Raw genomic sequence first — 24,424 nt, 5'->3', positions numbered from 1 at the left:
AAATAAGCTTATGTTATATCTACTAGATGTTTAAGATTATAAATATTATAAATTCAACCCAAGACCAAATATACAAGTAAAGATGTAGTAAAAATGAATTGCTTGTTATCCATGACTTCTTGTATATCAAGTGTAGCAGTAAAAGAAAATCCACGTGTTTAACTTTTTTAGGTTTTTGCTTTTGCAAACTTGCCTAACATGCATGTGCTGTAAAAATAGTTAACAGAGAGCTAACTTGAGATGATGGTGAGCTTTGTTTTATGTCATATGTCTGCATAAAAATAGTTTCCAAAATCTTTTTAGTACCTTGTAACCCTAGACTTATGTTAAATTAAGTATAGATATTCATTATAAAAATCTAGGTTATTTCTAAGTAAAATAAACTACTGAAATACTAATTACTGAACATAACTTTGTTTATATAAGTTGGCTTCTTTATTTTAATGTGATATAGAGAAGCTAAATGTATTTGAATCTGTTAATAAATGTCCTTTTGCCATATAAAAACACGTCTCTAGAAATTGAAAGATGGTAAATGTATAAAATTTGCTAGCCTGCTACAGAATGCTGGCATGTGACAATTTGCAATTTTCTACTTCTTAGTCTTCTCTGTAAAATAAAAATTAGTTAAAAATTATAATTAATGTATATAAATGAAACTACTAAAAATAATAAACAATAAGAGAAACAACTCTTTATGCAAGGTTTGTGAGGAATGAAGGATTTTTGTTGTTGTTGTTAAGCAAAAAGAGAGTCATTTTATTCTAAATTGAGATCACTGCTTATTTCAGAACGAGAAAGAGAAAAAATATAGGTGAAAACCTGAATGGATATAGAGTTATAGAAGGTTTGCAAAAGAGCTAATCTGTGATCAAATTAGCTAAGATTGAATGAATTTATTTGTTTTTTGTTTTTGTTTTTAAATGAGCCCAATAATGTACTGATGCAAAACTAGAGTTGGGTTTTTTCTCTCTGTTAAAGTAATGAAGTTTTCTTGGATTATTAGTCTGATCTTAATAAGAGATCATAAAAGGATTTTCTTTATCTTTCAAGTAATCTACTTAGGAACAAAGATTCTATGTCTTATCAAAATAATTTCCTGTGCTTTATGTTGTTTTTATTATGCTCCCCAAATCAAATCCTAAATGAAATCTTGAACTCTAACTGAGATAGATATCTCCCAGAGGGTTCCTGGAAAATCTCAAAGAATTTGTTTTTTCACCTTGTAAAGAAGGAAAGGTAAAAAAATAATTTGGTTTAAGGGGGCTTCCCTGGAGGTCCAGTGGTTAAGACTTCGCCTTCCAATGCAGGGGGTGTGGGTTCGATCCCTGGTCAGGGAGCTAAGATCCCACATGCCTCACGGCCAACAAAACCGATAGATAAAACAGAAGCAATATTGTAACAAATTAAAAAATGGTCCACATCAAAAAAAAAATCTTGGACTTCCCTGGCGGCGCAGTGGTTGAGAGTCCGCCTGCTGATGCAGGGGACGCAGGTTCGTGCCCCGGTCTGGGAGGATCCCACGTGCCGCGGAGTGGCTGGGCCCCTGAACCATGGCCGCTGGGCCTGCGCGTCTGGAGCCTGTGCTCTGCAATGGGAGAGGCCGCGGCAGTGAGAGGCCCACGTACCAAAAAAAAAAAAAAAAAAAAAATCTTAAAAAATTTTGATTTATTTGATATATTACATTACATGGGAAACATTGTCCAAAAAGAAATGATGCTTAACCTTCCCATGGTTATATTTGTGTGGGTAAAAATTTTTACTATATATATTTCAGAAATTGTATGAAGTTCATAGAAATTTGCCAGTATCCTTTTTATCCATCTTATGTCCTGGTATAATTTTGTCAGTTATAATTCGAGTTATTTAAACATTGTATGTCATAGAAATAACCAGATTCCCTTATTAGTTATATAATTTTTATAATAAACTCTCTTCAGATCTTTAACAATGACCATTTTTAAGTCTTTTATCATTCACAGATAATTTTTATTTTACTCTGATTCTTCCCTGAAAGCTCTTGCAGTCAGCTACAGGCAAGAGTGCTTTGTCTTCAACAAAAAGTGACTATTTCAGAGATCCATGGGAAGGACTATGGCAAGTACTCTAGGGTATAGGCTTCTAAAGACATTATTGCTTAAATAACTTTGAGACTGTACTGCTGGACCAAGTAAGGATTTCCAGAACTAATGGAGAAGCTGACTGGTTTAAACAAAACAAAACAAAACAAAAAAAATGCTAACCCAAGATCAAGCAGAACAAAAATCCATTACATGAAGAAGAAAAAAAAGAATATACTATAAAAAAATGTTTAGTAGAACAGAATAGAGAATTCAGAAAGAGATCTCAGTATATAAGATTACTTAATATAGTTGTTGTTTTAATGGAATAAAGAAAGTATGTGGATTTTTTTGTTGTTGTTGTTGTTCCAACACATTAAATAACGCTGGGGGAAAGAAACAAATCAGTTACATGGGACTGAATGAACTAATGACGAAGAATGATTATGATTTTTGTGGTTATTGATAAGGAACAATACTGGTTCTTTAATGTTTTATTTAAGGAACCCCTTTTTATCTTTTCTCAAGCTCTCTGTAACTCATGACAATTTAGTTAATTATACTTTTGTAAACAGAAATGAAACATTTAGCTTTTCTCCCTACCTGATCTCTCTAGAATTCAGAAACTCTATTGAGTATTCTTATTTTCATGGCAGTGACTTTATTTGTATAGGTTCAATAAGAATCTGTCTTCCTTGTAACAGGACATAATTGGAAAAATTAGTTGTATAGACTTTGGTTGGAATGTCATATTTGTGAATGATAATCTCAAAGATATAGAATCTCATGTTATCAGATAGTTTTAAGGAACTAAGATTTGCATTATAGAGCCAATGCTTACAAAGCCCTTTTGGAGAAACCAGTCTGGTACCTGGTTTATAGAGTTCCCAGCCTTACAGATGAGTAAGGAAGGTCACTTCCTATCAAGCCCAGGAACCTTAGGATATTCTTGGAACCTTGAGAAGAGAGGAATTTACCCAAATGTGTAGGTGTTGCAGGCTAAATCTGGTGGTGAGTTCTTGGATGTGCTTCCTAGCCTTGAGAGGCTTTGAAAAGTCTAATTTGAGATTCTTTATGAAAAGTTCCAGCAAAGCAAACTTGAAAGGCCTAAGTGGTCAGTGACCGTTCTTGCTGCATTTATGTAAATAATCAGACCAAATCTAATGAGACCAGACTTATTTTGTAAACAAGAAAAAAATGTGGTGGGGGGGTGACTGTAGAGAGACATTTTAGGTTTCAGTGGAAAACTGTAGTGCACCCTTTTGGGTTATTAAATTCCAGTCTTGCTCATTGTCTTGCACATATTATCAATTTTCTAGTTTCCTCCAGTATCTGGCTACAGCTCTCCAAAATGTTTCCAATTTTCCCCCCTCCTCCTTATTTGGCCTCATTGAGATCTAAAACTGCCCCTTTCTTGAAGCCCTGCAAGCTGAAGCTGGATGACCTGATATAAACTTCAAAGAAATCACCACAGCAGATCATGTATGTACAACTTTCATGCTTGCTATTGTGTGGGCCATTCAGAAAGTTTGCTGGAACACCTGATGCGATCACCAAGGACATTGAAACTGCAAATGATGCTTCAAGCCCAACATGTAGATATCTTCTCAACTGTCTGCCCTCTGGACTCAGAAACTAGTTTTATAGTGTGCTCCAACCATTGATCTTTGTTTTTCTTTTTCTTTTCATGGGAATTTCCCTCATTAAATGCCTGACTGCTTGCACCAGAAATCCTCTACTACCAAGTCTCAACCAATGGTTCAGCTGGTCCTTAAAGGACAAAAGGCAACCTAATGAGAAATGGACTTACATTGTTCAAAGGAAGGAAGTCTCTCTTTCCTCAAATAAGAGCAGGGACTGACAAAGACTCTCTCCCTTAACTAAACTTTAGTCAGTTTCCACCAAACCCTTTTTTCAACTAGGCCCCATCCTTGCCAGACCTGCATTGTCCAATTTTAGCAAGAATCCTGCTAAATCAATTTAGAGAGAATTTCTCATCCTTGCTATCTGGTCACTCTCCATATCTAATAAAATTCTGTATCCCCCCTCATACCCTAGGTGATATCTGACCACCCTGGCTTGCCTTCAGCAAGAATTGTGTGTTTAACCAAAATCTTCCCTCACCCCCCAAAGTTTTCTCTTAGTAATTTTCCTTCCACTGATCCCCACTCTGCTCCTTGGTTATAAATCCCCACTTGTCCTTGCTGTATTGGTAACTGAGCCCAGTTCTGTACTGAGATCTCTTTTCCCTTATTGTGGTAGTTCCGGAAAAAAACTTTTTTTTTACAATATCAATAGGGTACAATCTGGAAAAACAATTCCTATCACATATGCACACTGACAGATATTTTAACTTTCAGCTGGATAAAGCCACTGATGTACAAAATGTGAATCAGTGCTTTGTGTACATATAGAATGTCTGTGAGGGAGCAGTGCTTGACAGTTTTCTGTCCTATTTATCACTGAAAACCCAGGATATGGGAAAAGACACTTTGGGATCAGTGCTGGTGGAACACAGTTGTGTGAAAAGGAAGGTGGTACGTTGCTATTCAAGTAAAAGATGTGGCCTGTAATGATAATTTACATTGTTATATTTACAGAGAACACTTGGTGGTCAAAAATATGCCATTTGGTTTTGGTTTATTGTTGGAGGAAATACTGATAATTTTTAATACTATCAAATTGTAGTTTTTGAGTACATTTATGCCTTTTTGATATACCATGTGAGGAGTTGAACAGCAGGTAGGTATAAATCTGGCTCTGAGGAAAAAAGATGCTCATGTGAATTTTTAAAATGAAAGAGAGATAAAGATATTTCTTCATGATGCTAATAATTCTAATAAGACCATTTTGAGTAACTTACTTGAATGACATGTCATAGCAATATATTTATTTAATATGTTGAATTGTTTGAACCTTTAGGCTCAAAATGTCCCATTTTTAAAGTTTGAAGTTGAGAGATTATGATTTGTTTTAAGAAAACTGAACTGTGATATAAATGGTTTAAACTTTGATGCTTTCTAATACAATTCTTTAACAATTTCTTTACTTCTGGAAAAAAATACATGATTTGTTGCCACATATGTTAAAAAGTCTTACATGACTTTAAATGCAATATTACATACATAATGCTTCATAAGAAAATGAAGAAATACTTTTTAGAACTAAACGCAACTAGAGGATAGATCAGGAATCGATTTACTCTGTCTCCCAAGTTGAAACAGTCAATCTTTCTGCTTTCATTTGTGATATGTTTATCAATTTAATGCCTGATGGAGTTTTTTTTTTTTGTGGTACGCGGTCCTCTCACTGTTGTGGCCTCTCCCGTTGCGGAGCACAGGCTCCGGACGTGCAGGCTCAGCGGCCATGGCTCACGGGCCTTGCCACTCCGCGGCATGTGGGATCTTCCCAGACCCGGGCACGAACCCGTGTCCCCTGCATCGGCAGGCTGACTCTCAACCACTGCGCCACCAGGGAAGCCCCGATGGAGTTTTAAAACTCATCATCAGTGAGAAGTCTTTATAATTTCTAGGTTTACAGTAGTCCAAATATCCAGAATTTTCTGACAAAGCCACCAAATATTTATTATCATCCAACAATCTTTAATTGGGAATCAGGACTTTCTAATTTGGTAAAAGTAGTAAGAATAGAAATTGATTGGTCATGGAACTCAAGGTCTTCTTGCTCAAAGTCTTTGTCATTGGAGCAGGCATTGACAGATTAGTAAGAGCACAAACAAAATACGATCTCTTTCACTGATAGGGAATAATAATAATAATAAATGTTGAAAATATTTAAAAACTATTGTGGTATTTCAGTATGGATGCTGAAATAATATTTGTCACCTCTGTAAAACCTTTGTAAAAAAAGGGGCATGTTTGTTGAGAGCTTACTCTGGACCAAACATTATTCTAAGTGTAATGAACTCATGTTAACTGTAAAGGAGTCAGTACTTTATGAACTGAGGCATGGCGAAAATATATAACTTATCCAAGGTCACCCAGTTGTTAATTGGCAGAACCAAGAATTGAACAGTTAGTCTGGTGGTAAAGCCTGAACTCTTAGTCTTTACCTGACTCAGGGAAACAGCACTCTAGGAGTCCCTGAGGTGGTCAAGTCAGCTGTAAGTGTTTTCTATTTTGAGGTCTTCTAAATTCTTTCTCTACTCTTTTAATGTACAGTTCTCCCACATTATTCTTCTACTTATTATTATTACTACTACTGCTACTACCACCAATGAATAATTGATTAGAATCCTTTAAGGAGAAAAGTGATTGCAAAGAAGGGGATGCTTTGGAGGTAGAGAGAGGAAAGATCACTTTTATGGCCACAGGTCATTTCCTTCGTCTTGGCCATTTTTTTCTTTGGTTATCGGGGCCGAAGACAATTTAAGTGTCTTGTAACCTATCACATCAAATCCCCTACATACCTCATTGTTGCAGGCTCATTTGACAATGTCTTTGTGAATCAATAGCATTACCTTCCCCCTTGAAAGATTTGCATAGATCATGAGTTTAAAATGTTTAAATTTATAAATCATCTTTCCTAAAGTTATATTAAAAAGCTTTTTATGTATAGCATTTAATGTATTTTAAAACATTGATTTTATATAACTTCGTTGAATATATTTTAACATTATTATCTGTTAAAGAATACATGAAAATTCAGATTTTAATACTCCTCAAAAACATTAAAAAATATGTCAGGTTTTAGAAGATAATGTTTTGGCTTGTTTTAAATATACCAGCTTTCTGGCTGTTGGGTGCAGGACAGAGCTTTTTCTCTTTTCAATCTAGCAGTGCCCTCTAGAGTGAAAGGTTTATAGAATTTGATAGAGGAGCAGTTTCACACTTTCAAATGTGCTTGATCCATACCATTATGAGGGACAGCTTATTACTTAGAAGTAGCAAAGAGCTGAACCTAAATTTTTTTTTTCTTAGTAAATATTCTTTTCAAGGATGCATTTTAGGTAATTAGAACAAAATAGAAGTAAGCTCGTTCATTGTAAAAATTTATTTTGTCTTGGTAGTTACACATCTTTTTCTCATCTTCTTGTGAAACCAGTGGTACATAATTATATCTTAAAATTGATATTTTTATAATATTAATAGTAAACATTGAACTTTTTGTTGACCTATATAACATGCCTAAATTTATTGAATGCCTATTATGTATGTGATACTGCATTTGTATTGGGGAATACACAATAAATAGAGAATAAGTTACACCCCTGGTACTTACACATTTATTTCCACTTGTCTAATGTATCCGAGTGTGACCCATATTGGCTCTTGTATTAACATTGTCTTTATTAAATTAAATAAGAATATTACTATTAATATATATTCCTTCTTTATTACAGAAGAAAACACTCAGGAAACATCACAGGTGAAGAAAAGTTTGAGTGAAGAAGTTTCTCTCTATAGAGGTGACATCACATTGCTAGAGGTAGATGCTATAGTCAATGCTGGTGAGTAGTTGATTTTTTGTGATGTATTTGTTATACTGTTACCCTAAAGCTGGGTTCGAGTCTTGGTGGGTGTCAGACCAAAAGACACAACCAAGCCAAAGATTGGGAGAAGGAAGGACTTATTACTTGCAACAAGTAAGGAGAACACCAGGGATCTTTTCCAAAGCAGTGTCTCGCAGAACAGCAAAATTGGGAAAGTTTTAAGCTAAGGGTACTTGCATACTCATGAAGGGACTTGAGTGGTGTATGTGTATTCATGAAGAGGCTTGAGCAGAGGAGAATTCAGCATAGAATTGGGGCAAAGGTCAACAGAGTCAAAGCTTTAGTTGATTGAAGTCAGAAAAGGTCGTCATCATCATTCCATCCTCCACCTTGATGGGGGCCTTAGTTCCTGCAGAACTCATACAGATTATTACATATATCCCTTGAGGAGGAGCTAGGACTCTGTTTTATCGCTGAACTATTGTTTCTTGACTGCTTTTCCTTTGTTCTTGCATTCTTTCACTTCCCTTAAAATCATTAATTACTGAGACCTGTTCAAAGGCAAGCATTGTGGCCAGGCTCAGATCACAAAATGACTTAGGCCAAAAATGTCCTCTCTTACGTCAAGAAAGCCATGCCTGGTTCTCTTTCTCTGGGGACCCCCTGCCCTATCTGCTTATAATATGAGTATTTATTATTGAAAACTATTTTTTCATAAATAGGAATAGAGGTATTTTAGAAAAAAAAATCCCTTCAGGAATAGAAATATCACGTATTTACCTTCTTCATTAAAAACATTGAAGGTTTATTTTGTGTATGTGATACAGTTAACGTGCTAACTCTACACGGTATCCATGCTAAGTTGAAACTAGGGTACTGGACCACTGGAAAAGTGACATTGTTGGCAGAAAGTTCTTCAGAAAGAACTTCAGCAGCTGTATTATAGTTGGTTTAATGCTTGAGTTAATAGTTGGCCAACATAGAAACAAGTTCATCAAACTTTTTCTTCTTTTGACTTTGTAAAGAGATGATTGATCTACAGAAGACAAAAGTAAAATATAAAGAAATTATTTCCGCAATTTCCAAACCTCAGTTGGTTGGTTTCAACTTTTCATGCTTGTTTTTAATGCTTTATTTTAATTATTTTAGTAATTAATGATCTTAAGTAATTTTTGTTTTCAAACATTGGGAGAATAACAGAGTTAACTTATGTTTAATTTTAGTTTATTTTATGGTGGTCTGTATATTCTATATATTTTATTATGTGGGTGTATGTCAAGAAATATGTAATAGTTTTGATTCTATAAAAATAAATATCGATAATAAGAGGATATTTAATTATTTCAGTTTGTGTTTTGTAAAGTTAGGCTCTTTGCAAGTTGAAAGTGTCAAAAACAAATCTAGACTTAGGTAAAAAGAAGAGGCTTTATTCAAAAAGATTATTATAATAAGGGGTCGAGGGTTATCTCAATAGGAAGAGGAGGAATATTGCAGTAGGAAGAACCACTTTGACCATGAGATCTGTAAGCATCTCAGTTCAAGCAGAAAAGGGCTTTTCTTTTTCAGGGAGAAGTGAACAGGCTGGAAAGAATTGGATGTGGGGCAGTGGGATGAGAGGGTGGCATGACTGGACAGTTGATCAGGGAATGTTTTTCCTTGAGGCCAGCTGATTATTGGGAGGGAGTCTTTAAAGAGGGGTTGCTCACCTTCTATTGCTCAAGGGTGGCCCAAAGTTCAGGGGCTTGGAGGAAGGAGAGAAGCCTGAATAAATTTAGGTCAAGTCCAGTTAACAGGCATTGATCAACCAGAATGGTCAATGGGGACAAATAGTTCAGCTAATCATTTATGAGATAAACAATGGGAATTTGGAGTGTCTGTGTCTTGGTCTTGTCATAGGTTACAAGGGGTCATCGTGAGTTTTATCTAAGTTACATGGGGAAGAGTGGTTCTTTGCAGTAAGCTGTTTCCAGGAACACAAAGGGGGTGGGGGGTAATTTCTTGACAGTCTTTGCTTTCCAGGAGTACAGAATTCAGATGAAGTTCAACGTTGTCTCAGGTTTCCCTCTGGTGATTGAGTAAATTCACAAAAGATAGTAGGCCTTGGTAGGTGAACGGACAGGTCTCACGGAGAAGTGGAGCACTGTTCAGGATACAGCATAGTGTTGGCCAGCAGGAAGTGTGGAAGCCTGCTCAGCCTGTTCCTCTCTCCGAAGTGACTGTCGGTTGCTATGTGCTGTATCTGCTTTTCCGTAATTAGAGCTCAGTTTTTCTCGTTCTCTTCTTCTAATGCCTTTGTATTTCCTTCCTCCTCTGGGACCTCTGTAAAATGTAAACTCTTCATGAGAGAGCATGTGTCTGGGTCATTTAATCTGCACCCAATGTGAATCACTCCTTTTGGATACAATTCCATCCTCAGATCACCTCGTTCCTACAAGTCTCCCTTATATCTGGTCTCTATGGGCTGTTCATTTGTGGCTCTGGGTAAACAAGATGCTTTCTGTGATACGAGGGGCCTCTGGAGAAGACAGGCCCTTGGAAAGAGTCTCATCAACTCCTTTCCAGTACAGAGGTTTCATCGGATACTCTCGTAGTTAGTAAGTCATCAGTGATTTATTTATTTATTTATTTTTGGCTGTGCCACGTGGCATGCAGGATCCTAGTTTGGCAACCAGGGACCAAACCCGCACCCCCTGCAGTGGAAGTGCAGAGTCTTAACAACTGGACCACCGGGGAAGTCCCTATCAATGATTTATTTAGGAAGTTCCTGAAGTCTATAAACATATGAACTTTAATTTAAAACAATTAAAATTAATTAAAAACTATATATACATCACCAGCCTTCCTCTATATTCTTGTAATTTCCAGCCATTGATCCCAGTTCTGCCCTGCGGAGTATAATCAATGACATTTATTTCCTTCTTAAATACCTTAAGACCATTCTCATGAGTTTTCTCTTTCTTGTTATTAACATAACATTGAATTTGCCATGTTAGCATACTTCATAATATCAGTAATTATGGTTTTTCCTGAATTTTGTTAGCTGTATACCTGTTTATCTCCTCGCTGCGGCTACAGACTAGTGTAGACTACACTAGTAGTCTACAGCTACAGACTGTTTGTGTCATCTCCCTAAGCAATGTCTTGTCCTTATGTTCTTAATAAACACCTGATACTATGTATTTATTAAATTGAAATATATGCAGTTGGATTTGTAGCACCCATAGCACATTCAGCACTGGGGACTTGACACAGTGAACAGAATTTTGGCTCTGATTTTAAAAAAATGATTTATTTCATATTTTTCTGATCAATCAATAAAAATAATTTGGGGGGTAACTTTTAGCGAAATAAAATAAAATGGTGCTAAACAGGAAAACATCCCATCACTATTTTGATTCTTTGTCCTTGCCTGTATGTGTAATTTTTCGTAGCTGTCACTTAGTGTACAAGGGTTTGATGAATTTATATGAAGGCAGGCAGCAACTTCCAAAAACCATTTGGCACCTTTAGCTTACTTCTCTGGCTGAGATAATTATAATTTGGCCATGTTCTACATCTCACAAGGACAACCTCATCAGGAAGTACTCAGGTAGATGGAAAAGAGATTCCAAATATACAGTGTAATGACTCTATTTTACAGCTTTCTGCGGTGCCGCTTGTTTGCCTGGTGTGTCGGGAGAGGAACAGCTGTTAACCTTTCAGGTGAACAAGGCAACATGGCAGTCAACTCCAGAGCTGCCTCTAGTGAGAGGGGAATGAGAGGCAATGTGCCCAGTCAAGGTGCCAAAGCAGCCCAGTCATCACTTTCTGTCACTTGTAAAGCTCTCTTTCCATGTCTATATTGGACATGGGAACACCTGGTCTTAGTTGCTATTAATGAAATTATTTGATATTTAAAATTTTTTCCCAATAAAGTACTTTTTGAACTTTCTTAGAGTTCTTTAAATGTGACCCAGGATGAGCCTCCTATATATTATATTCTTCTCTGTAGGAAATAATGCATATTTTGTATATTTTAATAAAATAGATTTTGTAGGCAGTAGGGTACATAGGGAAGTAACACAAATTTTAGATTCAGGCAGACCAGATTCCAATTCAGACTCTCGTACCCAGGGCCATTTTTTTGTTTAAACTTTTTATATTGAAATAATTATAGGCAATTGCAAAAATAGTACAAAGAGTCTTGTGTAAGTCCTGTAGCTATAGTACAATATCAAAACCAGGTAATTGGCATTGGTGCATTGCTATTAACTAGCCTATTGACCTTATTCAAGTTTCAACATTTTTTAACCGGCGTTCGTGTGTTGTGTGTGTGTGTAGTTCTATGCAAGTTTATGCCGTGTATAGATGCTTGTAACCACCACCACCACCACGATCGAGAACTGTTCTATTATCATGAAAGAACTCCCTCGTGCTACCCTTTGTAGTGCCACCCACCTCCTTGCCCCCCACCCCGTTCTCCATCTCTATAGTTTTGTCATTTTAAGAATGACATTTTAAGAATGTCATTTTAAGAATTCCATTATATAAATGGAATCATACAGCATGTAACCTTTTGAGACTGATTTTTTTAATTGAACATAAAGCCCTTGAGGTCCATTCAGGTTGTTGCATGTATCAGTAGTTCATTCCTTCTTATTGCTGAGTAATAAGTCTGTTGCATTGATATACCAAAGTTTGTTCAGCCATTCACCCACTGAAGGGCATTTGGGTTCTCATCAGTATTTTTCTGTAACCAATAGAGCTGCTGTAATGATTCAAGTACAGTTTTTTGTACGTAGCAGCTTATAAGATGATCTGTTGACTGTAACTAGGCCCTTGTGTAATTTTGTAATAAGACTATTGGTCAGCGTTTTGGTCTTTGCTAGAGCTTGGGGAAGAATACATCCATTTAATTTATGGTTCAGTATTATATCATTAGAGACAATTTTAGTTGTACCACAATCACAGAAACATATTTTGTAGGAGATGTGATTTTTATTCATTTGTGGATTGTGGGCTGTATAATGGAAAAGTGGTTAACTTTCCAACTCTAATGGGTTGGCTTTGGCCAAAGGTGAATTCAGTTTGCCATAAAAAGGATTTTTGAAGTGGAAAGTGAGGAAAAGGTTTGTTTATTTTAGTTCTTCCGTTCCCCACCCCAACATGACAAGGAGAGATACATTTACATTGTAGTTAATCATAGAGGGCTTGATGTCAGATCAGTCATTATTTTAAATATGCCTCTTTAACTTCCTGGCCAAATGACCTTCAGTAAATTATTTAACCTTTCTGAGCCTTAGTTTATTCATTGGTACAATGGAGATAGTAATAGGGCCTACTTCATAGGGCTGTTGTGAAAATCAAAAGAGGTAATATATAGAAAGCACTTCACTCAGTGCCTAGCATATAGATACACTCAGTAAACAGTAGCAGAATTATACTGCTTAGTTCTAATATCAGAAAAATGATTTTTTTTCTATCAGTGTCACAAGGTAAATTATGCATGTTCTTCAAGTCTTATGCACAGTTAGACATTTAACCAACTAAAAGGGTTTATCCTATATTCCACAGCTTTAGCTGTTATACTTACTTGAATTGTGTCCAAGAAAAGTTGTCCAATTCTGAGGCTTTATAATAAAAGCTGAGTTTCTATAACATTGTTGGTAATTCATATGAACTAATGACAAAGGGAAATAATTGTTTTCATTTACTTTAGTGGTGTTTTTACTGCATTAGTTGTGAATGTCATAATCGTGACAAAAATTACGATAGTGACATGTGATTGGATAGATAACCATTTAATAGCTGGGTATAATTTAATTAATATAGAATATCTGAATATTTACATAGGCAAATCAGGTAGTGGGACTTCATGTGATGGAAGAAATGTTACTTTATAGAAGTTTTTTAAAATAATCCCCTCTACTTGCTTAAAATAAATGTTATTTTAATGTGCTTTTTTCAGTAAAGCTGAAATAAAGCTTATTTGAAATTAGAGTTCAAATCATTGGGAAAATATTGGGTGGGCCAAAAAGTGCCTTCGGTTTTTTAAGTAAAAATTAAAGCACCTTTTTTATTTTCACCAAGAACTTTATTGAACAAACGTATTCACCCTTTTATTCCATTACCTTCTGCCATTTTTCAGGCAACTTCATGATTCCATCTTCCCAAAACTTTTTATGTTTTTGAGAAAAGAACTATTCCAGGTACCTTTTACAGTCTTCCAGGGAATTGAAATTTTTTCCATTAAGAGAATTTTGTAAAGACCAAAATAAATGGAAATCTGAAGGTGCAATGTCTGGTGAATACGGCGGATGAATCCGAACTTCCCAGCTAAGCTCTAACGGTTTTTGCCTGGTCATCAAAGTAACATGCGGTCTTGTGTTATCCAGAAGGAAGATTATGCGTTTTCTGTTGACTAATTCTGGACGCTTTTCATTGAGTGCTGCTTTCAGTTGGTCTAATTGGGAATAGTACCTGTTGGAATTAATCGTTTGGTTTTCTGGAAGGAGCTCACAATTGAGGACTCCCTTCCAATCCCACCATATACACAACATCACCTTCTTTGGATGAAGATGGGCCTTTGGTGCAGTTTGTGGTGGTTCATTTCGCTTGCCCTACAATCTCTTCCATTCCACATTGTTGTACAGTATCCACTTTTCATCGCCTGTCACAATTTGTTTTAAAAATTGAACATTTTCATTACGTTTCAGTAGAGAATCACATGTGGAACTGTGGTCAAGAAGGTTTTTTTGGCTTAACTTATGTGGAACCCAAACATCAAAGCAATGAACATAACCAAGCTGGTGCAAATGATTTTCAGTGCTTGCTTTGGATATTTTTAATATGTTGGCTATTTCCTACATGGTATAACGTTGATTGTTCTCAATTATTGTTTCGATTTGATTGCTGTCATCTTCAACTGGTCTACCCGACCGTGGAGTATTATCCAGTGAGAAATCTCCAGCACAAAACTTTGCAAACCACTTTTGACACGTTTGATCAGTCACAGCACCTTCTCCATACACTGCACAAATCTTTTTGTGTGTTTCAGTTGCGTTTTTACCTTTCTTGAAATAATGCAGCATAATATGCCGAAAATGTTGCTTTTTTCCATCCATCTTCAATATTAAAATGGCTACACAAAAACTGACCAATTTTGATAAGTCTTTTTTTAAATGCAAGCTGATATGGCAGCTGTCAAATACAATCTAACAAAATTATTTCGAATGAAGTTAAAGACAACTAAGTGCTACTAGAGCCATCTTATGGAAAAAACCAAACAAACCTTTTGGCCCACCCAATAGGTTCATTTACTCAGAAATATTTTGGACAGAATTGACAGCAACTGCTTGATACAATATGAAATTTCATCTCTACTAACAAAGCCCTAAAATTTTATTCTTCATTAAATTTCTGTATTATATGTTTCTTCTTTTAACATTTTGTTGAGCAAGACACAAAATACACGATAGACACAAACACACACACATAAGTGTAGAGTTCAGTAAATTTTCGCAAATTGGTATGCCTGTGTTACTCCATCTAGATCAAAAAGCAGAACATTATCAGTACCCTGGAAGAGCTCTTGGCATCACCTAGTATCTTGTAGTGAATACACGACAGTGGGTTCACTGTCCTCACTTTTAGGAGCATATGTTAGTTTTGCCTCTATTTATATTTTATATAAATGGAACCATATAGTATATACGCCTCAATGTTTGGTTCTTTTAGTTCATCATTATGCTTGTAAGATCTATCTATGTTGTTATGTATAGATGTCAGTCATTCATTTTCATTATTATTATGTAATATTTCATTTTGTGAATATGCCACAGTTTATCCAATCTACCGTTGACAGGCATTTAGTTAATTTCAGTTTGGGGTCTTTTACTCCTTCAATGAACATCCTAACACATTTGTATGTGTGCATGTGTATTTTTGTGAATAGATATCTTATTATTTCTGTTGGGTTTATTTCTGAGAGTAGAATGGTTTCATCATAGGATCTATGTATGTTCATACTTACTAGATACTGCTATCTACTAAGCATGCTCTATATCCATGCCAATACTTGATATTTTCTATATTGTTTTTAAGAATAGTACATGACATAAGTGAAGTTAATAATTTTTTAATGAATGTATAAAATATACTGACAAAATCAACTTTTTGACAAATCAAATTTTATAGCATTTTGTAGCTAATAATCCATCTTAAGGCTTATGTAAGTGAAGAAATAAAGTAAAAAATGTATATGTTATTTTCCTATAGCTGAGGATGGGATTTTTTTTGTAGTTCCTTATTAGGTTCATAAAAACATACATGTAATAAATTTTCCTCCTATAGGTAGCAGCACTTAGGAACAAAGTATCATACTATGAAAGTACTATTACTACTACCACTACTAGTACTACTACTAATTTTTTTGGGGGAAGACCAAAACCAGAGAAAACAGTCTTAGAAATGATACTTCCAAACCTACTTTTGGGAATAAAAAGCAATTTCAAAAAAAAAAATCATAAGGTCTATTTCCACCTGTGAGATATCCCACGAAGTCTGTCATTTTGCTGAATACAGATATAAAAAAAATCCTTCAATGTAGTCTTAAAGTCACATTCAAAATAGGGCTATATAAATACTTTGCTTTTACATTATAGATATACCTTATCAGTAAGATGCATTTGGTGTCGCATAGTATTGGTAATTTACAAATGTGTCACATTTATTTTTTTCTGAATATAACACTTATTCATGGGTTAGAAAATGCAGAAAAGTAGAAAGAAATAAAATATGTCAACTTTTAATCCAGAGATAACCACTATACAGCTATAGGTTGTATACTTTACAGCAATACTATATGTGCTGTATTGTAAGCTGCTTTTTTCCCCACTTATATATATCCCACTTCCCACTTCCTTAAATGTTAAGAACGTGATTTTAAATGATTATTATTCCATTTTTTTATTTTAATAAATCTATTATGAATGTCCTCATACCAAAATTTTTATAAACATCTCCAATTATTTCTTCAAAATGTTTTAGTTAGAAGGAGTTATTAGGTAAAAGGCTATAATATTTTAAAAAATGATTTGATATCCATTGCTTCTTAGAAAGAATGTTATAATATGCTTTTTTCAAGGGTGATGTATAAGTGCAAATTCTTGTAAATACCAGTTTATATCATTACAAAATCAATCCTACCAATTTAATGGTGATTAATATTATCCAATTTGTTTTATTATGAGTGATATTGAATGCTTTTTCCTTATATTTATTGGGCATTTGCATTTTTTAAAGTTTTATGCTCATATTCCTAAGTAGGTTTTCTATTGGACATTTGTCTCTTTTTAATTGGGGGAAAGCTTATTATATGTTAACAAGAGTAATATATACTCTTTGCTTCTACCTTTTAAATTGTTTGTTTAATTTATATTAAGCTGCACATAGAATTTATGCTCATGAAAAGGTAGTGGTGTATATTTTTAAATTATTGTGGCTTTCACATATGTATTCTGGTTTGGGATCCTGTGACTCCTTCCTCAACCTCTGCCATTTGTCTGCCTTTTTATTTATTTCTTGGTGAATCTTGTCCTTTTATTCTACCAGATAAATTTTAGAATTGTTTTGTCAAGTTCAAAATCAAAACAAAAAAGAAAAATAACCTCTATCACAACAAAAATCCCAAAATATCAATGGAATTTTGATTAGAAATGTAGGTTATTCAGAGAGTTTTGACATTTTTAACATAATGCATCTTCCTGTCTAGGAATGGTGCTGGTTGTTAGATTGATTTAAATCTCTTTTCCCTAATATCCCTCAGTAAAGTTTTATAGTTTTCATCTTATGGGTCTCACACAGTTGTTTTATCCTAGCAAGTTTGTAATTTTGTTGCTATCATGAATGGTATCTATTTTTTCTATTATTTATTTTATCAGATGATTTTCAGTAATATAGAAAAGCTATTAATTTAATAATTGCCCACCTTACTGCAGTTAGTTTTTGTAGCTTTTCAGTTGATTCTCTTGGGTTTTCTAGGCATATATATTGTTATACACACTATTTCTCTGCCCTTTTTCTTTCATTGGCTACTGCATGATAACACTGTTAAATTACTTGCTGTAAGACATTCTTGCTTATTCTTGATTTTCATGGGAATGCCTTTAGTCAGATGTTTCATAATTCATTCATTCGTTCATTCAACAAATATATATGAAGTATCTGCTATATGACAAGCCCTATGCTAAGTGTGAGAGAGAAAATGGCAAGAAAAACAGATCATCTAAGCTCTTAAGTTTACAAACTAGTGGGAGATTGTAGTTAAACAGTTATGTGAATAAATATAAATTTACAGTTGACAGATTGAGGCTTTTGTTGTAAATAGCTTGTAAAATTTTGCTAATTGTAAGGAAGCCTGAGATTCTAACTACAAAGCATTTAGGCCCTTATTAGAGAGTTCACCCTGTCAGAAAAGTTGAACTACAATTAAAGTATTAACCACAATGAAACAGTTATTTTAAGTTTTATGCAAGTAGACAAAATAAAACTAATTTTCCATTTCTTTCCATTATTTCTTTGAGGTTTTGTAATTTCTTTTTCTTATTGACTGAGGTTTATGTTCATATTGCTTTTTCTTAAGTTTATGCTTCTTCATATTGCTTTTTCTCTTTAAAATGGTTCCTCCATCTTTTAATCAGTCATTTGGGATAACTGACTATTAGGTAGTTAGTAGCTAGCTACAAATTACTTTTGGGGTGATACTGTTGAAGTTTCTGGAGCATTAGTTCTTAGCATGGAGATAGTAATGTTCAGAAACCATTTCTTGCCACCCTCTCTTCAGATCCAGCCCAGCACCCATTCCAGCTAAGCCAAGCAAAGGGGAAAGAATTTCTACCCATCATTCTCCCCCTTTACTTTCCTTCCTATGCTATGCCAGGACCTGCTGATCAGAAGTGCTGATCAAAATCACCACTGTGGATAGCTGTCATTTGATCAACCTGTGAAATATAGTTGAGCAGACAGGTATGGGTGTAGGATGGGTGAGAACAATTTTTTTCAGGTGAATTCTTAACACTCGTTACAGGTTTAAGGGTGAGCTTCCAGCTGTAAGAATATTGGTGTCTTCGCTTTATCTAGTGTGAGGATAGACGGAAAACAGAGTCTCTGTGAGGATGGAGTGAAAGGTTAAATGTAAAAGAGCCTTTATGATGTGTTAAATTATCATTTCAGTTGTTATTTAGCTTTGCATCCCAACATATTTTTCAAAATATTTCTGTTTTTCGACCCATCACTTCTTTGCTTTTCTGATTTACAATTTTTCTTTCTGGGGGAATTTGTGGAATCAAACTAAACATTAAATACTCCAAGGAATTAGAAGATAATCCTCAAAAGAAAATAACTGCCAAGAGGTATGGATGGCTTCCAGGAAATTCCCCTCTGAGTTTTCAACTTCTATTTTTGACCCCTCTTGTCACTATTTTTAAGGGAATATCCCTTGGAGTTAAATAGTAACATAGTCCTTGAGGGACTCTGAGAAACCAAAATTTAAAAAAAATGCTGGGGGAAAGTGATCGGAACTGCTTGGGCGTTTGTTCCATGTTTTCAGAGATTTTTTTTTTTTCTCTCTTTGGGAATTCTTCAGTGCACTTAGGGAAATTTATGTTTTGTTTGTCACACATACTAGTCAATTGGATTTAAAAAAATGTTTTAAAAGATGTTTTTGGGTGGCTGATTACAAAAGGAATACACATTAATATTTAAAATAGGGAAAATATAAAATACAGAAAAGAATAAAATATTCTCCATAACGTTTCCAAACACATACATCATTGTTTAAGTTCAGCGTTTATGCTTCAGGTTATTTTCTTTTTATTTTATAGATGTATTTTGAATTTTAGAAAATACTGCTTAATTTTTAAAAATCATTTTTACATGTCATTTAAAATAGCTGCATGATATTCAGTCATACACATGAATGTTTATCTAAGTATTCCCTTATTGTTGGAAATTTAGATTGTTTCGTGTTTTTTACTGTTACAAACAGGCTGAGACAAACATCCTATCAGATAAATCTTTGTAAAAAAATCTTTGATAATTCCCTTGGAATATAGTCCTTGAAGTGAAATTATGGGAGTATGAAAGTTTTTAAACTTTTGATGTATGTAACCAAATAGCTCTATGGAAAGGTTAAATGAATTTATTTCTCTCAAGTTAAAAGGGTATGTGTTTCCCCAAACTTCATCAGTATTAATTTTGATGATTTTTTTTAACCTATGCCTTTGAATTGTACTTCATTGTTTTAATTTCCAATTCTATGAAGACAGGAAACATAACTTTTGGTATTATCTTCTGGAATTGAATGCAGGATTTTACCTATAAAATTTTTTTGGCACCAAGGTACAAGTAACTTGGTTGTGGTAGCCTGGAGGCATTGGGTGGGGTTGGGCTGGTTGGAGGCCCGAGGAGAACAGTATTGAATGTTTCTCAACAGAGAAACCCAGTAGCTCAAGTTCATTGCTGCTATTCTATTCCTGAAATTCAGGATGGTGGGGAAAGAGATGGACATTGCAGTACCTTGAAATGAGAGAGGAACTGGGTTTTTTGTTTTGTGTTCACTTTCAGAGTGGTACCTAGGATCCAGCACAGCACTTAGCCCTGGGGATATCTTATGGCCATGGCTTTGGTTCTTAGAGGTTGTTGAAAAGCATGGTTTCTCTGAAGCTTTCAGCCTTTTCCCTATGCAAGAAAATCTCAAAGCCCACCCCTGGGGCTAGAATGGGTGGTAGCCTAGGTGCCATATAAGCCAGAGCACCCCTGCTTTGTAAAAAGTCTTCACATTTACTGAAAGCATCCCTAGCTTCTGAAATTGGATTCAGCCCTTTCATTGCTACTTTCCATGGAAGGGGAAGCAGCTGTGCTTACATTAGGATGAAGGGAATGGGGAAGTGAATTCTAATTCTACTGGTAGTTAATAAATACAAACACCATCTGCCATAGTTTGTCTTGTAATTGTGTGAGTTGTCAACAGTTGATTATAGTTAAATCTAGTTAAAAGCTGAACTTTATAATGATGCTAATTGACATTTCATGAGGCCTAGGGGCTTTCTAATGCTCATGTGCAACCGTATATGGAATCGTCTATGCTCTTTTACTTTCAAAATTTTTATTTTTTAATTATGTGGTAAAATTGAAAAACAATTTTATGTACACTTCTATTAATTTCAGCCAAAGAAAATGTATATTTTATTTGTTACATATACAGGTCAACTTAATTTCTAAGTTATTTTTCTTCTTTATTTGTGACTTTTGGGGAGCTGCTTCTTGTGGGGCCTAAAACATGTGGATGGTATTCATTCTGTTCTGTTGACTGAATATAATCGTAGTCATTGGGCTTTTAGTTTACTTAATTTTTCTTCAATTAAGGCCTTGCTTTACATGTGTAGGGAAAGGGAAAAGTGACATTGATTTCTTAATTCTAATCATTAATTCATATAAAAATTAGGCTCCATAAATAATAGTGAAGAAAAATAGCTTATCGGTAGAAAGTAAGCATTCTTATATTTTCATGATATATAAATCTTTAATTAATTTATTTATTATTGGGGTAAAATTGCTTTACAATGTTGTGTTAGTTTCTGCTGTACAATGAAGTGAATCAGCTATATGTATAACTATATCCCCTCCCTCTTGGACCACCCTCCCACCCCACCCCCTATCCCATGAATCTAGGTCGTCACAGAGCACCGAGCTGAGCTCCCTGTGCTATACAGCAGGTTCCCACTAGCTATCAATTTCAGGGTATCACAGACTCTAGGTCCATCCACATCTCTACAAATGACCCAATTTCATTCCTCTTTATGGTTAATATTCCACTGTATATATGTACCACATCTTTGTTCTCCATTCATCTGTCGTTTGACATTTAGATTGTTTCCCTGTCCTGGCCATTGTAAATAGTGCTGCAGTGAACATTGGGGTACATGTATCCTTTTGAATTATGGTTTTCTCGGGGTATATGCCCAGTAGTGGGATTGCTGGGTCATATGGTAGTTCTATGTTTAGTTTTTTAGGGAACCTCCATACTGTTCTCCATAGTAGCTGTATCAATTTACATTCCCACCAACAGTGCAGAAGGGTTCCCTTTTCTTCACACCCTCTCCAGCATTTATTATTTGTAGATTTTTTGATGATGGCCATTCTGACTGGTGTGAGGTGATAGCTCATTGTAGTTTTGATTTGCATTTCTCTAATACTTAGTGATGTTGAGCATCTTTTCATGTGCCTCTTGGCCATCTGTATGTCTTCTTTAGTGAAATGTCTGTTTAGGTCTCCTGCCCATTTTTTAATTGGGTTGTTTGTTTTTCTGATATTGAGCTCCATGAGCTGTTTGTATATTTTGGAGATTAATCCTTTGTCCATTGCTTCATTTGCAAATATTTTCTCCCATTCTGAGGGTTGTCTTTTCGTCTTGTTTATGATTTCCTTTGCTGTGCAAAAGCTTTTAAGTTTACTTAGGTCCCATTTGTTTATTTTTGTTTTTACTTCCATTACTCTAGGAGGTAGGTCAAAAAAGATCTTGCTGTGGTTTATGTCAAAGAGTGTTTTTCCTACGTTTTCCTCTAAGAGTTTTATAGTGTCTGGTCTTACATTTAGGTAAAATCTTTTAAACTTAAGCAGTTTCAGAGGAACTTACTGATTTTTATTAAATTTGCATTTGGTCAGTAGCCCCCTTATGGAGTAAATTCTGTATACTTAAAAAGAAGAGAGTCAGTGTTTAATGCCTCAGTAAGAACAATATTCTTACAGCTCAGATTTGGTGCTTTTTGATTGACAAGTCATTTATTACACTTGGTGTCATATAAGGGAAGATTTTGGTCATTTTGATAAGAAAGAAAGGTTGAGAATTATTTTTCAGCATTCTTAGCTGGTTTTAGCTTTCTAGTTATAAAAGCAGCCAATGTTTGCTTTAGAATAGGGACAGAAATAAATATATTATTTTGGCATACTATCAGTGCAAAGGCAACAGCTTTTTCACTACTCTTTTTATTTTTGTAACTGTTTGAAGAAGCAAATTTATGGCATTAAATTTCCCCAGCTTTTTTTGACCTTGAGGTAAATCTGGTTTACTTTGTTAAGTTTTAATTTTATGACACATCACATCTCTGTTGGGTCCAAAATTAAAATTCAGGGTAGAGGTATATTTTTCCACACTGGATTGTGAACAGAATAAATTACCAGAGAATTATGTTTAAATGAATGTATAAGTGTAGGAATGTTGACTAGACTAGCTACACTTTCCCATCTAAACAGCTTGTTAATGTGTAATCAGTCACTGGAGTTGCCATGAACTTGGAGCTTAATGAACAGGTGGAGAAAGAGGATGAATCCCAATGCAAAGTGGATCTGACAGCTTATCAGGCAATTTCACTGATAGCTAATCCATTTCATTTGGCAACTTAATTTATCACACAGAATTTTCATCCCATGGGTTTCTGGGTGGAAGTTAATTCAGAAACATGTCTGATCCATAGGGCTGAAGAGATCTGCTTAAACTTCGTGAGGACGTTTAGAAGTAAGTTATTTCAAATGCATAAAACAGTTTTCTTTTACAATTCCATTTGTATTGAACCAAGTCCTCCTTAAAATTTGTAGATGGTACTTGCATTTGATGGTATATCAAGACAGTTAAGTAAGGTTTATTTGTTCTAAATTTCTAAATTAAACACATTGTTAATTTTAACTCATTGGTGAAAATAACACTAAAATATTATGGGAGTGTAATTCTATCTTTACATATAGAAAAGTTACTGGTCGTGAATATGTTTTATAGCATGCATAGCAAGAAATAATGAGCAAAAGAAATTATTTCTTTAAAGCTTACAGTTTTACATCTGCTGAGTACTTGCAAATTCTCTAATTAGACTGATTTACAGCTCATTATTTTACTTAAAAATATCTCTTATGGCAATATTCTTTGACAGAAAGGAAGAAATGTAACCTACCTCTCATAGCTCACACTCGGGTGCTTAGAATTTGCAAGAACGAGGCTTATTAATTGGGCTTAGCTTAGGACCTGGCTATGGTTTAAAATAACTTCAAAACCAGAAGCATATTTTCTTCACTTTTTAAAAACTTGATTTATAGTGTATAGAAAGTTAAATTGAATATTGATCCTTAAAAAGCAAATGTGTCCTGTAAAAATGATGGAACAAAAGAACACAATATAAGATGACAGAGTGATTGATTGTCCATGGCCTGGAGACAGCCTCTTCCTTAGATGTCATCTTTACTGGGCATCTATAGCTCTGAGAGGGTGATGGGGGTGAAGTGTTAGGCGAGATTAGTTGCACCCTGGCATGAACTGTTACATTTTATAAGAAGATTGAGGAAGGCTGGTAACAAATCATTTCTAAGAAGGAATTTGAAGAATGAGGACTGGAGCTCAAGATCAATAAGGTCTATGATATAACTCCAGGAGGGGACACCAGGGAATTCCTTATAATTTCTCAAGCCCGGAAGCGTCTTCAAAAAGAATTTAAGTCAGAGAAAAATAATTGAGATGACAGAAAACCACAAACTGGCATAAGGCTGTCATTGATTGGATGTGTCAGGCAAATTGTGGCTATCATTCTTATAACCAGGCTGATTAAAGTAATATCTTCATAATCTAGAGGGGCTCAGTGTTGAATCATCCTGGCACCTTTCCCAAATCCCCTGAGTCTTTGGCATTTTTCCCTGGAACATACTTCAGACCTGCAACCTTGTCAGTTTTGAAACTGGACTTTCATTTTTACCTTTAAAGGAAAATGGTCATCAAGTCCAGTACTAGACCTTGGGAATCAAGCCAAAAGAAAAAGAAAAAATCTTCTGGGTAGTGTGTGACTTTTTTCTTCTTTCTTACAATAATAATGATTATGTCAAACTTTAGTGG

The 24,424-nt window shown here is 34.9% G+C and overlaps 1 protein-coding gene across 3 annotated transcripts in view; it reads left to right on the top strand.

The window, feature by feature from the left end:
• MACROD2 (mono-ADP ribosylhydrolase 2) overlaps nucleotides 1-24,424 on the top strand; it is a 1,985,215-nt gene that overhangs the window by 71,430 nt on the left and 1,889,361 nt on the right. For all 3 annotated transcript variants that reach the window (XM_067707453.1, XM_067707452.1, XM_067707451.1), the window contains exon 3: nucleotides 7,423-7,530. In XM_067707453.1, coding sequence (XP_067563554.1) covers nucleotides 7,423-7,530 — 108 coding nt within the window. The remainder of the gene's footprint in view (nucleotides 1-7,422; nucleotides 7,531-24,424) is intronic.

This window comes from Pseudorca crassidens, chromosome 15, assembly GCF_039906515.1.
Source record: "Pseudorca crassidens isolate mPseCra1 chromosome 15, mPseCra1.hap1, whole genome shotgun sequence".
Lineage (NCBI taxonomy): Eukaryota > Metazoa > Chordata > Mammalia > Artiodactyla > Delphinidae > Pseudorca > Pseudorca crassidens.
This window is presented reverse-complemented; position numbering and strand designations above follow the sequence as displayed.